This window comes from Danio rerio, chromosome 23, assembly GCF_049306965.1.
Source record: "Danio rerio strain Tuebingen ecotype United States chromosome 23, GRCz12tu, whole genome shotgun sequence".
Classification (NCBI taxonomy): Eukaryota; Metazoa; Chordata; class Actinopteri; order Cypriniformes; family Danionidae; genus Danio; species Danio rerio.
In genome coordinates this window covers 6321787-6336244 of record NC_133198.1, presented here as the reverse complement: position 1 = coordinate 6336244, position 14458 = coordinate 6321787, and the positions used below count along the sequence as shown (strand labels likewise).

The 14458-nt window shown below is 37.3% G+C and overlaps 2 protein-coding genes across 10 annotated transcripts in view; both read right to left on the bottom strand.

Moving 5' to 3' along the window:
• Positions 1 to 14458, bottom strand: part of zmp:0000001139 — a 308609-nt gene that overhangs the window by 146111 nt on the left and 148040 nt on the right. The gene's annotated exons all lie outside the window — the stretch shown is intronic.
• syt2a (synaptotagmin IIa) overlaps positions 1 to 14458 on the bottom strand; it is a 133984-nt gene that overhangs the window by 18963 nt on the left and 100563 nt on the right. The window contains exons 1-2 of one of the 9 annotated variants that reach the window (XM_073939780.1): positions 9852 to 9977; positions 4405 to 4427 (exon numbers count right to left, since the gene is read on the bottom strand). The exons of 7 other annotated variants lie outside the window; for them this stretch is intronic. Coding sequence is in view for 1 of the 2 variants with exons in the window: in XM_073939779.1 (XP_073795880.1) it covers positions 4405 to 4563 (159 nt within the window). In the remaining variant the exon portion in view is untranslated. Of the gene's footprint in view, positions 1 to 4404; positions 6607 to 9851; positions 9978 to 14458 lie in introns of those variants that run through there. One more of the 9 variants, XM_073939779.1, reaches the window with a different exon arrangement.

Here is a 14458-nt window from a genome sequence, read left to right as displayed (position 1 = left end):
ACCTCCATTTCACATTCTGTTCAAAGTTTCTCTTTTTGCTTGATTTTGCCATTGCTTTTTCGTTGGGATTTTCCATTAGCATAGTCATTAGCATATTCATACGGGGGAGGAGGCAGGGAGGGGTTTTGTGCTCGTGCATGTTGCGCTCAGTTTCACGTTCATTCGGATGTACAAAAGAATATGCGTGAGATTCGGCGTACGCAGTGTTTCATACATCTGAATTTTTTTCTGCGTACGCACATTTACAGCTTTGTGCGTACGCAATGTTTTAGTAAGATTTCCACGCAAGTCTTCGTACATGAGGCCCCAGATGTTTTTTTCCCTTTATATGAGCCTTGTTCCAAGTAGTACTAACATTCATTTTCAGTGATCCAATCACAACATTCCAGCAGAGATGCTCAGTAAAGTGTATGAGATTTTCAAAAATGTACTCTAGTGCAGTGGTTCTCAAACTATTTTCACCAAGTACCACCTCAGAAACAAAATGTCTCTCCAAGTACCACCTTAATCAACAGTATTAAAATAATTTATCGTAACTGGCCAAATTAAGCAGCTACAGCACTGCACAGTTCGAAAACCAGAGTCATATTCAAATAACGAAATTATATTCCATACAAAATATGAAACCGATCAGTCGGTTATCATCACGTGACTCACGGTGCAGCATTCTGAAAAGTTAAGATTTTTTCAACTGTGGACGCCTGGAATGCGCAAGCGCGTCGCGCTGCAGTTCTTACTTATTTTGCTAGCCTGTGGATTCAATTTTGGCACTCAAGTGACCGAGATGTAACAAGAGAATAAGCTCATTTTCAAAATAAGTGATCGTTCAGACTCAGATTATAAATAAAACGGAAATTCATGATTTTTTGTGCGGCCGGCTACCAATTGATCTACAGACCGGTGCCGGTCTGTGGCTCAGGGGTTGGGGACTACTGCTCTAGCATGTATCTGCTCTGCAAGTACCATGCACCTCTTTCTCTAGTTCTGCCCCAATTGAATCGATTTTTAGCAGCTTATAACTCGATGCACTAAGGTAAACATTTTAAACACATCGCTTTGATCGTAGGCTTTAGAGAACAGCCAATGCTGATCACATTGGTGTTAATGTACGCATCAAATGATTAAATTGGGTTAATTTTTTCTTTCATTACTCAGTGATTCCTCCATGTACCATAGTTTGAGAACCACTGCTCTAGTGGATTTATGGGAAAAAAAAATAAAAAATCTTCCCCAAAATGTAGCCCTGGGCATGTATCTCCAATGAGCCTGGGCTACAAATAAAGGTACAAAAGCTGTCACTGGGGTGGTTCCTTTTTAAAAGGTAGAATTTTGTACTTAAAGGATCTTTACTGATGCTGAGTTCATTCATACTGGTCACTTTAAAGGGGCGGTCCACTATGATATCATATTTTTAACAGTTTTAGTTGTGTGTAATGTAGCTGTGTAAAGATAAACACCATACAGTTGAAGTCAGAATTATTAGCCCCCCTTTTATTTTATTATTTTTTATTTTTTAAATATTTCCCAAATTTTGTTGAACAGAGCAAGGAAATTTTCACAGTATGCCGATAATAATAGCATTTTTATGCAGACTATTTACTGCATTTAGCTCCATGAATGAGCGGCGCAGTGGTGCAGTAGGTAGTGCTGTTGCCTCACAGCAAGAAGGTCGCTGCTATGAGCCTCGGCTGGGAAAGTTGGCGTTTCTGTGTGGAGTTTGCATGTTCTCCCTGCGTTTGCGTGGGTTTCCTCCAGGTGCTCTGGTTTCCCCCACAGTCAAAAGACATGTGGTACAGGTGAATTGGGTAGGCTAAATTGTCGAGAGGGGTCTGGATGAAGCCCTGGTGCAGTGCAATCTGAGCTGCATCCAAAGCGTTTTAAATGCGCTCACCTAAACCCACCCCTAACCCTACTCGTCATAGTGAAGTCACTCCATTGAGTGCATTGTGTCTGACATCGCATCGCTAAGTGATGCAATCTCAGCTTGCATCATAAAGGCTGCATCCAGATACTATTACAATTGTCCGTAGTGTTTGTGTGTGTGAATGAGTGTGTATGGATGTTTCCCAGAGATGGGTTGCAGCTAGAAGGGCATCCGCTGTGTAAAACGTGCTGGTTCATTCTGCTGTGGCGACTCCAGATTAATAAAGAGACTAAGCCGAAAAGAAAATGAATGAATGAGCTCCACGAACGATTTAAATGAAACATTTTAGTAAATAACCTAAATATTAACTCAAATAAGTCTTACAGACTAATAAAATTATTATCATTGATCCTGCCACCCTAAAGGTTTTATTTTTACAAATTCAGTTAAAGAACTAAATTATTAAATAATTCTAAAATGATTTAGATGATTTAAAAAAATAATATTTTTTTCCTGTCTAGCCGTTTATACCTTTTTCTGGGAAATTTCTACATAAAGTGTAGCTCACTTATTTTAAAAAATGTCCTTTTGTTCAATCTTTTTGGATAAAAAATGCTTTCATTATCGAAAATAATCTTAATCACTGTTTAGGACTTAATCAAAACACCTTGTTTTGAGTTTTACACTAATTTATATTGGAAAGTTTTATATCTATAAATGTAAATAAATGTAAACCCCTTTTAGCATATTCAAACAAGAAGTTTTAGCCTAAAGAGTGATGTTTAAACTCCTAAAATCTGTGCTTGTTGCTTTATATTTGATAGGCCTTTTCAGTTTAATGTTCATACCTCTTGTTTCCCCATATTTCTCTCATGCGTCTGTTAGGGTGCTTTCACACCTACACTTTTGTTTCGGAACGTATCTCGTTTGCCCAGTTAGCGCGGTTCATTTGGCATATGTGAACAGGACAATCGCGCTCTGTTCCGCGCCAAAGTAATCGCTCCGAGATTGCTTGAATGAGATGGTCTCGGCTCAATTGAAACGAACCCTGGAGCGGTTCGATTGCAATGAGAAAGCGATCCGATCCGAGCGCGGTTATATCACAGTGTTTTATGGATATGTAATAGGCATACGGCTATTTGAAGAGAGAATTATGAGTAGGGCGGGAAGTTTCGCGAGTCTCTGGATGCCCGCAAACGAGTGATGATCTTCTGGTAATCTTGCGTCTCCCTCCCGGTCCTCAAATAGTCATCGTCGCGCACCCTTCTCACCCCTCCCCACCGCATCTCTCCTCAGACACGTCGCGCGCGCGCACCCTGTCAACCACCACCTCTCCTGACAGCTGAGCGGGACGCTGCAAAATAAACCCTGACACTCTGACCAATGTGAAGAGAGTTTACTTGCATGTGACTTGTTTTAGCTCTTTTGGTCCGATTAGAAACTTTGCAGTGTGAAAGCGAACCCCACCTAGAGCAAACAGCAACAATGCAATCGATTCATAGGTGTGAAAGCACCCTAATTCATAATTCTCTTTTTGCTTCAAAATGAACTATAGTTTGTAGAGACTGTATTCTGTTTTATGTGGTGATAAATAAAAAAAAATGATGATGACGCCATGTAATCGGTCCAGCCTAATCTCACGAGGAAACGTAAGGATTTTATGTTCTGTCAGTTTAGTGGCGAATTTGTACGAGTTCAGTCGTACGAAAATGTTTAATTTTAAAAAGGAGGCGTGGCACCCAACCCCACCCCTAACCCCAAACGTCATTGGGTAATGAGCAAATCGTACTAAATTGTACGAATTAGATCATACAAATTCATACAAATTTGCAAGTAAATCAAAAAATTACGTATTGCCGTGAGATTGTGTTGGATCGGTCATCATGACTGCCGCAACTTTGAGCCCCGAAGTGTCTGGTTTGACGGCTCCGTTTTCAACTCCGCCCCCGCCTGCATTTGGCTAATCTCGTTGATCACCGGCTGCAGCCGTGCTTCATGTTGAACGCACCTAATCACTGCTCTCTGTCACCTGACTGATGTTATTCGCTTTTCCCGCGCAGAGTTGACTTTTCTCCAACTACAGGTTCACACAATGCAGGCCGAATAAGCAGCATGCAAAATGCTTGTGGCTGTTCAAAAAAAGGCATCTCTCAATGCAAAAAACAGAGTGTGAACAGGGCCTAAAGGTAGATAATAATACATAAAAAAGAAAGGTGTCTTTTGAAAAAGTACCACCTCAGTGACAGCTTTTGTATTTTTATTTTGAGCTGTACTAAATGTGGAAAGGAGGCATCAGATGTCACATGCTGGCAGTCCGCTAGACTAGCATTGTCTCTTTTGAAAGACATGGAGTTAGTGTAGTTCATAACACTGTTACATGACTAACGCTGCTTTGGGGGCTCGTCCCCAGGAAGCTCATTCGTGTGGGAACATCAGACAGACACCGCTGTGATGAAGCATTTCTCACATTCGTTATGCACTTTGAAGAATTAATGCAGCCTCAAAACGCAACGCTAGTGAAACAGCAAATATTAGCTTACATCGATGGAGATGTCTGGTTCAGCTTTGGGAAACAAAACAGAAGAAAAAGAAACACAAGAGCACAAGACGAAAACAAAGAGTTGAATCAGAATGTCTCTGAAGAGGAAATTAAAAATGCTTGGGGTGAAGATTTGACCACTCACCCTGAATATACACATACACACAAATTCAATTCACACCCCCCCCCACATACACAAGCACCATTTCTTATATTTTAACTGACATGGTAGAATGCATTCATGCATGCCAAGCCACAAAATGCAAAGTCTGGAAATATTTCTCCACGGTTGCATAATTGTTCAAGCCATAGTGGATCAAACCGATGCGATGCTAGCATTAAATCTGGAGGATGATTAATGATGTAACAGTAATGCAGTATTCCTACAATGAAGTGTGCGGTGGTTCTCTTACGTAACTAAAGGAGACTTGCATCGAGCATTCAGAGGCAGTCATGCTAAGTTACGGCACATTCATCTCAGTAAAGGTGGCAGATGGAATAAGAAACGGTGAAGGAGAAATCAATCACACACAGTATGCCATTATTTGCACCAACAGCCCTGTGATCAAATCAGAAAGTGATGATTAACCATGTTTATTGCATTATGATTTAAGCTCATCATTTAAACTTAATCAGCATAGCCTTTTTTTATGTTGTTCACCACCACAAGAAAAAAAAGAGGTACTTTTAGGTGTCCATAATTCATGTTATCAACAACCAGTAAAATGCATGTGTGTGTTAGATGGAATTATTAATTATGGCGACATTTAAATAAAAGGTTATTATATGATAAATTCATCCTCAGACATCTGAGCGTGTAATTTGTCACCGCTAACTTTTAACTGAAACTGCAAAGATTATTTTTGAACAGAAATAGGTTGATTTTATGTTCATACACACCGAATGAGTAGACATTCCCATTTAAATCCTGAAAAATATATCTCAGTTTCCATCTGTATTCATCGTTTTTAAAGGATCAACTCATTATATCGCACTGGTTTAGTGACTCTGAAGACTGGAGGAAAGATGCTGAAAATTAAGCTTGGAGCCACGTAAATAAATTAAATGATAAGATTAAATGCTTAAATGTAGTCAAAATATTTTCTTACTGTAAACAGCAACAATCAGTCCAAGGCACTCGAAAAATGTGGAAAAATATTAAAAAGCCTTTATTGACATGGCTAATCCTTAAAACTGTGCCTGGGGCTGCGTCCGAAACCGCCTACGACTCAGTAGGGGTCCCACTTTATATTAAGTGGCCTTAACTAATATGTACTTACACAGGAATTAATAGTTTGTTACAATGTACTTATTGTGTAACTGCATGTATTTACTGTGTACTTATGCTTGATTAAATACATGTATGTAATTACATCTGTAATAACTTTTGTAATTACATTTGTGAATACACTGTTGACCTTAACCCACCCTTAAACCTACCCATGCCATCAAACCTGTCCATAACCCAACCTCTATCCCAACTCAAAAGCATCATAAGTGTTCTCAAATACATTATAAACACAGTCAGTACATTGTATTTATTTTATGATGTAAGTTCATAGTAGTTAAGGACACTTTATATAAAGTGGGACCTCAGTAGGTACTGCATTTGAATTTAAACGTACTACTCAGCCGTTAGAAAAGTACGTTCTATACAGTATGAACATGAAAAGTATGAATGGAATTCGGATGTACTACATCTGCCATTTTGTCATGGTCACGTGACCTATCTGCATCAATTGTGTAACTTTACTCCCATTCATGAATTCTCTCGCAGGGCATCATGGGATAGCACAGCATGCATGGGATGTGCACTCCAGAATCTAGCTGGAAGTAGTAAGTCATCAGGGTACTTCTCGCATACTTATTTTCGAATTCTATGAATTCTGACATACTACTCGGCTCGCATACTGATTTTAGCGTACTATATACTATAGAAGTATTTGGATTCGGACTCAGCCTATGTGTTTCGACAAACACTTACCTTCATCAGGGTAACAGCAATCAAGTGTGTCCAAAGTTTCTTTTGAATATTATAATCTCATGACTCATTAGAATATCTATATACTAAAACCTTGTGTTCAAATGTGTGCCTTCAATATATTATTTTAGTATAGTTTAGATATGGTAATAAGTCATGAGATGATAGTGTTCAAAAGAAACTCCAGACACATCTGATCGCTTATGAAGGCAAGTGTTTGACGAAATGCTTAGGCACAGTTTTAAGGATTAGCCATGTCAATAAAAGCTTTATAATATTTTTTTCCACATTTTTCGAGTGCCTTGGACTGATTTTTGCTGTTTATTCTGATGAATCCTTTACACAAAGAGCACCCACACATTATTTAAGGTACCTCTGAGCACTTTTTTTTTTGATTTTGTATTTTCTTACTGTATATTTTTGATAATACATAAATAATAGAAACACAATATAAAATATATTTGACTTACTTTTACATCATCTTACTAACCCCAAATGATATATATATATATATATATATATATATATATATATATATATATATATATATATATATATATATATATATATATATATATATATATAAATATATATATGTTGAAGTCAGAATTATTAGCCTCCCTAAATTATTGGCCCTTTTGGTAATTTTTTTTCCCCCAATTTCTGTTTAATAGAGAGAAGATTTTTTTTAACACATTTCTAAATTTAATAGTTTTAAGAACTCATTTCTTACAACTGATTTATTTTATTTTTGCAATGATGACATAAAATAATATTGTACTAAATATTTTTCAAGACACTTCTATACAGCTTAAAGTGACATTTAAAGGCTTAACTAGGCTAATTAGGTTAACTAGGCAGCTTAGGGTAATTAGGCAAGTTATTGTATAACGATGGTTTGTTCTGTAGACTATCAGAAAAATAAAAATAAAAATAAAAGGGGCTAATCATTTTGACCTTAAAATGATTTTAAAAACATTCAAAACTGCTTTTATTCTAGCAAAATAAAACAAATAAGACTTTCTTCAAAAGAAAAAATATTATCAGACATATTGTGAAAATTTCTGTGCTTTATATGTGTATATATACAGTTGAAGTCAGAATTATTATTCCCCTTTGTTTTGTTTTTTCTTCTTTGAAAATTAGGTATCTTACGAGACATAAGTACATCGTCCAATTATTTAAAAAAATATATTATTATTGCCATCTCCATAGACATCAGCGTGTATTTAAAAAAAAACATAAATGTTATGTTTTGCTAATATTAACATTTATTTAAATGTCTGAAACCTAAAATAGAAATTATTTGCTTGAAAATACTAATAAATTGCAATTTATGACAAGTGCCATGCACATTTCTTTTCTGACTCAGCATGGACCATCGTGGAGAAGCAGGTTTGAGTTTAGAAGCTGATCATGTGATGCACTGAACACTCTAATCCACCATTGTCATCTTTCTCATCAAAGGGTTAAACATAATTTCTTGTTGACCAAGAATCACATTTTCAGCTAAAAACCTTTAATAAGTTTTTGCTTTAGAAATAAAAAAATCAATACGGCGGTGCCAATAGTCTAGTAGCTCAGTGCCATAGATATATACATTAGATGTCGCCTGGCTTATTGTTGTCTATTGGACGGAATGCGTCAATAGCGCCGCCATCTTGCTACAGGGTAGCGCTCCTTTGAAATGAATGCAGTACCAAAGTACAGTGGAGGACTGTGGCCATCCAAAGCCAGAGATATACACATATACCTATGATCGGGAGTTTTCCTGGATGTTAGTTTGTAATTTTTTTTTTCTAATTACGAAAATGAAAATTTTACATCACTTTTCTACATTGATGGATCAGTGACCGCACAGGCATTCCTGACAAAAAGCTTGTGTTTGTGTGTACAGAAATGTACTATTCATCCTCCCTGTTAAATTTAATCTAATCCGTGTCCTGAAACACACCTCCTCTCCTGATTTCACTTCTCATACTGACGGAGGGAGCGATTCGTTTGTGAATAGATCCCCTGAACGACTCTTTCACTAACGTTAGCCGACAATAATACAAGTTTCTGGCAGCGCAGCATCTCGTTGTCATATTTCTTTTGCATTGTATGCTGATTTTATTCAACACAACTAGCATAAGCCGAGTGTTTAGTGCGAGTTGGAGCTGCTTTGGTGAATGCAGTAAGTGACTGTTATCATCAATAACGTTACCTGATTAGAACAAAAGTTCAGAACATACAAAAACAGAAAAAAACTTAATATTACCTATGAAATGTTCTGCCTTTGTGCTTTGTTTTCTTTGTTTGCTCGTTACCACACCCTTAGACAGCGCTAAAGTCCCGCATCTTCACGTAATAACACTGTCTTGACTAGTGCGGTTGAATGACATTTGTCCTGGGAGCACTGTACCAATGTGGCGGCGCAATTGACGCATGCTCAGGGTCCCTATGTGATATCTAGAGTATATATCTATGGTTCAGTGCGCTAACATATAGCACCATGGTGTTCACAGCGACCCGAGTTTGATTCCTGGCTCGAGGTCCTTTGCCGACCCTTTCTTTGTTCCCAACTATTTCCTGTCAATTCTCTGCACTATTCTATTTATTAAAGGTTAAAAACCCCTTTAAAATAATTATATAAAAAACAAAACAATCTCTTACACAATCACTTTGGATGGCCTGAAAGATTTGTGTGTGTGTGTGTGTGTGTGTGTGTGTGTGTGTGTGTGTGTGTGTGTGTGTGTGTGTGTGTGTGTGTGTGTGTGTGTGTGTGTGTGTGTTTAATTTGCTACCACTTTAACAAAATTTAAGAATAAACGGTCACGCATTTACACACACACTAGCACACACATACAAAAACAACAAAACAAACTGAACCATTGTAACAGGTCTCCTGGTTAAAAGCTGTTTCCCACTCCACCTACTTAATCCCGCGACTCCTTCGGCTTCTACATTTCGAGAAGAAAAGCAAAGCCCTTTGTTTCTACACAATGGGTCATCCAGGAAAGTTACTCTCAAGTCAAGTCATGGTCATTCACTGGTGCCTGTATGAAGGGCATGCATTGGGCTTTGTCTCAAACGCTGCTTCACCTCATCCTGACATTCTCCTGCTTTCATTTACAGGTTCATTTCATTTTCATTTACAGGCAGAAACCCATATATGTTGGATTATTTGCATATACACTGAATAACTTGCCTATATGTTACATTTAAAGATCAGTCTGGGGAGTGATTAGACAGGTGGAGCAGCTTTTGAAGGACAAGTCACCAACCGTACCCTTTCAACATGCATGTTAGTGAGGAGGATTGGTGTTTCGGTGTCTCTTAATAAGCTAGGATGGAGTTTAAGTTCATAACCAAATGCACATCCATTTCTAAAGGGGCCATTCCTTCTACCCATTTAATTTTACCCCCGCTGGTGTTTATGTGGCATGTCAAACTGGTGGAATGCAACCCCCCACCCCCAAACCAACCCAAAGTAATTCCTCAAGCAACTTCAGCAGCTCTGCAAGACTCAAGAAGAAGCCAAAGATCTCATTCCCAGCCAGTTTTCATAGCCCAAAATCTGTCCTGAGGGGGCACTGCAAGCCATATCACACCTACCGTAAGACGACAGGTCCAGCACAGTCAAGATACACGGAGCACATATCAGACACAAAGCGGGAAGGACAGAGAGGTAATGGAGAAGAGAAATGGAGAGAGAGGGAGAGATTGAACTCACAGAAGACAGAATCAAGTCGAGGAAATCAAGTAACACTTAATGGACACGTATCAAAAATGACACATTTTGGAATAGATTGACATAGGTAACATTGCATTTATAACACATTTACCTTGTGGAATTTGCAAAGGAGACCATATTGAGGCGCATTTGAGACATTTTTGAATCAATTTATAAATAACTAGTGACAAACTGAAGTTTGATTTAGTTTTAGGTTATGTCTGGAAGATTTTATATAAAACTATCCTGATTTTTATTTTTTGGTAACATAGCACAAATAAATATAATGTTGACTTAAAAACAGACATAAACATAATATACAAAGAATAGATTCTTAAAATACTTTAACAATGAAAAAATACTTTCTAAAATGTATGTTTTTTCAAATCATGTCTAACTGAAAAAGTCTTAAATTGTTTAAGATCAATTATAATATATTTATTATATATTATATATTTATTATATTATAATATATTTTACATACTATAATCCTTTTAATTAATATTTTTAATTATTTGTTATGGTTAACTTGTCTTGAATATACATTTGTTTTATACACTCACCAGCCACTTTATTAGGTACAACTGCTCATAAACAAATTTCTAATCAGCCAATCACATGGCATCAACTGCATTTAGGCATGTAGACATGGTCAAGATGATCTGCTTCAAACCGCTTTACTGGAAAAACTAGATTAAACCAGCCTAGGCTGGTTGGCTGGTTTTAGCTAGTCAACCAGGCTGGTTTTAGAGGGGTTTTGGCCATTTCCAGGCTGGTGTCCAGTCATTTCCCTTAAACCTGGCTGGTCAAGCTGGTTTTAGATAGATTTAGCTGGTCATTTTCCAGCCTGACCAACTAAGACCAGGCTGGAAATGGCGAAAACCCCTCTAAAACCAGCCTGGTCGACCAGCTAAAACCAGCCAATCAGCCTAGGCTGGTTTAAGCTGGACTTTTCAGCAGGGCAAGCATCAGAATGGGGAAGAAAGGTGATTTAAGTGACTTTTATGTGGCATAGTTGTTGTCAGACAGGGTGGTCTGAAGTATTTCAGAAACTGCTGATCAACTGGGATTTTAACAAACAACCATCTCTAGGGTTTACAGAGAATGATCAGAAAGAGAGAAAATATCCAGTGAACGGCAGTTCTGTGGGCGCAAATGCCTTGTTGATGCCAGAGGTCAGAGGAGAATGGCCAGACTGGTTTGAGCTGATAGAAAAGCAACAGTAACTCAAACAACCACTCGTTACAACCGAGGTCTGCAGAAGAGCATCTGTGAATGCGCAACACATTCAACCTTGAGATGGATAGGCTACAGCAGCAGAAGACCACATCGGGTGCCACTCCTGTCAGCTAAGAACAGGAATACAAGGCTACAACTTGTACAGGCTCACCAAAATTGGTCAATAGAAGATTGAAATGTTGCCTGGTCTGATGAGTCTTGATTTCTGCTGCAACATTGGAATGGGAGTCAGAATTTGGCATCAACAACATGAAAGCATGAACCCATCCTGTCTTGTATCTAGGGTTCAGACTGGGGGTGAAATGGTGTGGGGGGTATTTTCTTGGCCCAATAGTACCAATTGAGCATTGTGTCAATGCCACAGCCTACCTGAGTATTGTTGCCGACCATGTACATCCCTTTATGACCACAGTGCACCCTTCTTCTGAAAGCTACTTCCAGTAGTATAATGCACTATATTATAAAGGGTGAGTTATCTGAGAGTGGTTTCTTGAACATGACAATGAGTTCACTGTACTCAAATGGCCTTCAAAGTCACCAGATCTTAATCCAATAGAGCACCTTCGGGATGTGGTGGAATGGGAGATTAGCATCATGGATGTGCAGCCAACAAATATGCAACAACTGCATGATGCTATCATCTCTGAAGAATACTTCCAGTACCTTGTTTAATCTATGACGCAAAGGATTGAGTCAGTTCTGAAGGCAAAAGTGGGTCCAACCTGGTACCTAATAAAGTGGCAGGTGAGTGTATGTTAAACATAAACAAAATGTAATGAATATTTTAGTTTAAAAAGTGTCTATTTAGTTTTATATAATTTCAGATTTAGTTATATATATATATATATATATATATATATATATATATATATATATATATATATATATATATATATATATATTTATCAAGTTAATCAACTAAATAAATGAGAAATGTTTTATTTTCTTTTTCTCAGCTAACGTGTATTTTATTTATGTAAATAAAACAATTAATAATTAATCATGCATTTTCTTTTGGGAAATTTATTTTTATATAAATTAATATATTAATTTATTTTGGGAAATAAATTTATTTTATTCAAATATTTTCATTATTGTATTGAACTTAATGAGAAAAATTAGAAAAATACATTCAATGATTCTGTTTGAGAAACATCATACTGGATCTTGCCTTTATACAAAAATCCAGAAGACAAATATGTTTATTATTTAGGAGACATTTAGAATTGAATAAGCTCTTACTACAGCCCCTGGTCTCCCATAAATAACAAGCCTGCCTTGATGGAGTTTGTGCACAACAAAGTTCCTCAAGATTATTTATATAGAAAATGATATATTAGGAAACGACAGGCAGAACTTTAACGATGGCCAAATGGAAATTAGCTTGTCACAATAGCAAACACACGGCACACAGCGGGATCTGACACAACACTGCAAATATAGCAAAACTCTTCAGCTATTCAGCTATTATATTTCCCACACAGAGATGAAAAAGATTTAGTGTTGCTGTGCAGTCGCTGGAAAATGTGTCATTTTTAACACAAAAGCACAAGAGATTAACAGCACATACATCTTTTCGGAAACCAAATTATACGAACGAGGCAAATGAAATGACGTGGCGGGAAATCTTTCATGTAGCTTTCCTGCTTTACAGGCAGCAAATGACGTATAACACTGAATATTTTATATTCCATGAATATTAAATGGCTAAAAAATCGTTCCAGCATACCAACCATCCATTTGCCTGACCTAGAAGCTATATTAAGAATATCTGCGATAGTAACACAGCCGTTTTTAAAACGGACAGCTTTGGTGTTTGAGATTGCTGAGTCGTTTAAATATATCACGAGCAAAAGCTTTAAACAAATAAAAGATTCAGATTAGACATGTAGCGAACCCTATTAAACTCATTAGCCACAGGCGGATATTAGGCAGTGGAAAAACTTTAATATTTCTGTTCACAGTCTAAGGAGTAGTTCACCCAAAACTAAAAACTGCCATTACTTTTTAATCCTCTGTAATTTTCAGAAAATGTGAGCTGTTAACTTCTGAGTTCAGTCAATTGCATTTCAATACAATTGTGGATCTTGCCTATATGTGCAAGGTATATAACAGTACACAAAATGGTGGTTCGGTACAATTTCAGTTCAGCAGAGGGAAGAATGATACATAAAATCCTCCATTTTTCTTTTTTATTGAACCAATGTTTCCCAACCCTGTTCCTGGAGGCACACCAAGAGTACATATTTTGCTTGTCTCCCTTATCTGAGCCATTCAATTCAAGTTTGGGAGTCTCTTCAAGTGTTCTGATGAGTTGATTCATGTGTGTTTGATTGAAGAGGTTGAATATGTGTACTGTTGGTGCGCCTTCGGGAACAGAGTTGGAAAACACTGTATTAAACTGTGATTATTGACAAACTGTAGACACTGATTGACTTGAGTGTAAATGTGTTTATAAACCGACGTCTTTTCATGATTGAGACTTGAAGTTCATGTATGTTTATTTGGTGCTATAACTAGTAGTAAAAATAAGGTATGATGTTTTCACTTAGACTTTGCAATCGCTTCTCTCTAGCAGCTTGTCCACTGTCGGCTGATAGAGTTCTAAGAACAATCAGTTATGGTTATGGCTGTGTTCACAAGTGAGCCTGGTATGGTGTGGCAGGAGTACAAACCATTCTCGACCCGGATTTCTAGGCAGCCGTGCTGTTAGTATTAGAATTTGTAACCACTTTTGTTGTAGCAATTTCAATTTTTTTTTTTGTTAAATGGCTGTGTTTATTTGTGCTATATTATTCGTGTTAATTTGTGTCAAGTAAATATCAGATAAAAAAGTAGTGCCCAAAACAGAAATATTTAATCATTGCAACAAAGCAATGACTGGCGCATTTGTATTGCATTCCAAAGAGCCTAATTTTCAGCACCACAATAGAAAATGAAACCATATTCGTTCTAACTGGCCCACGTTAACACTCAATGGAGAGGCTAAGCAAAGAAAATAATTGGCTTGGTAGTGGAAAAGCAGCATGCTATCACACCAAATCCACAATAGTATGACAAAAATCTCATATCATGATATGTCATCTCATATGCTAATATATATCACGATAAAGTACCATT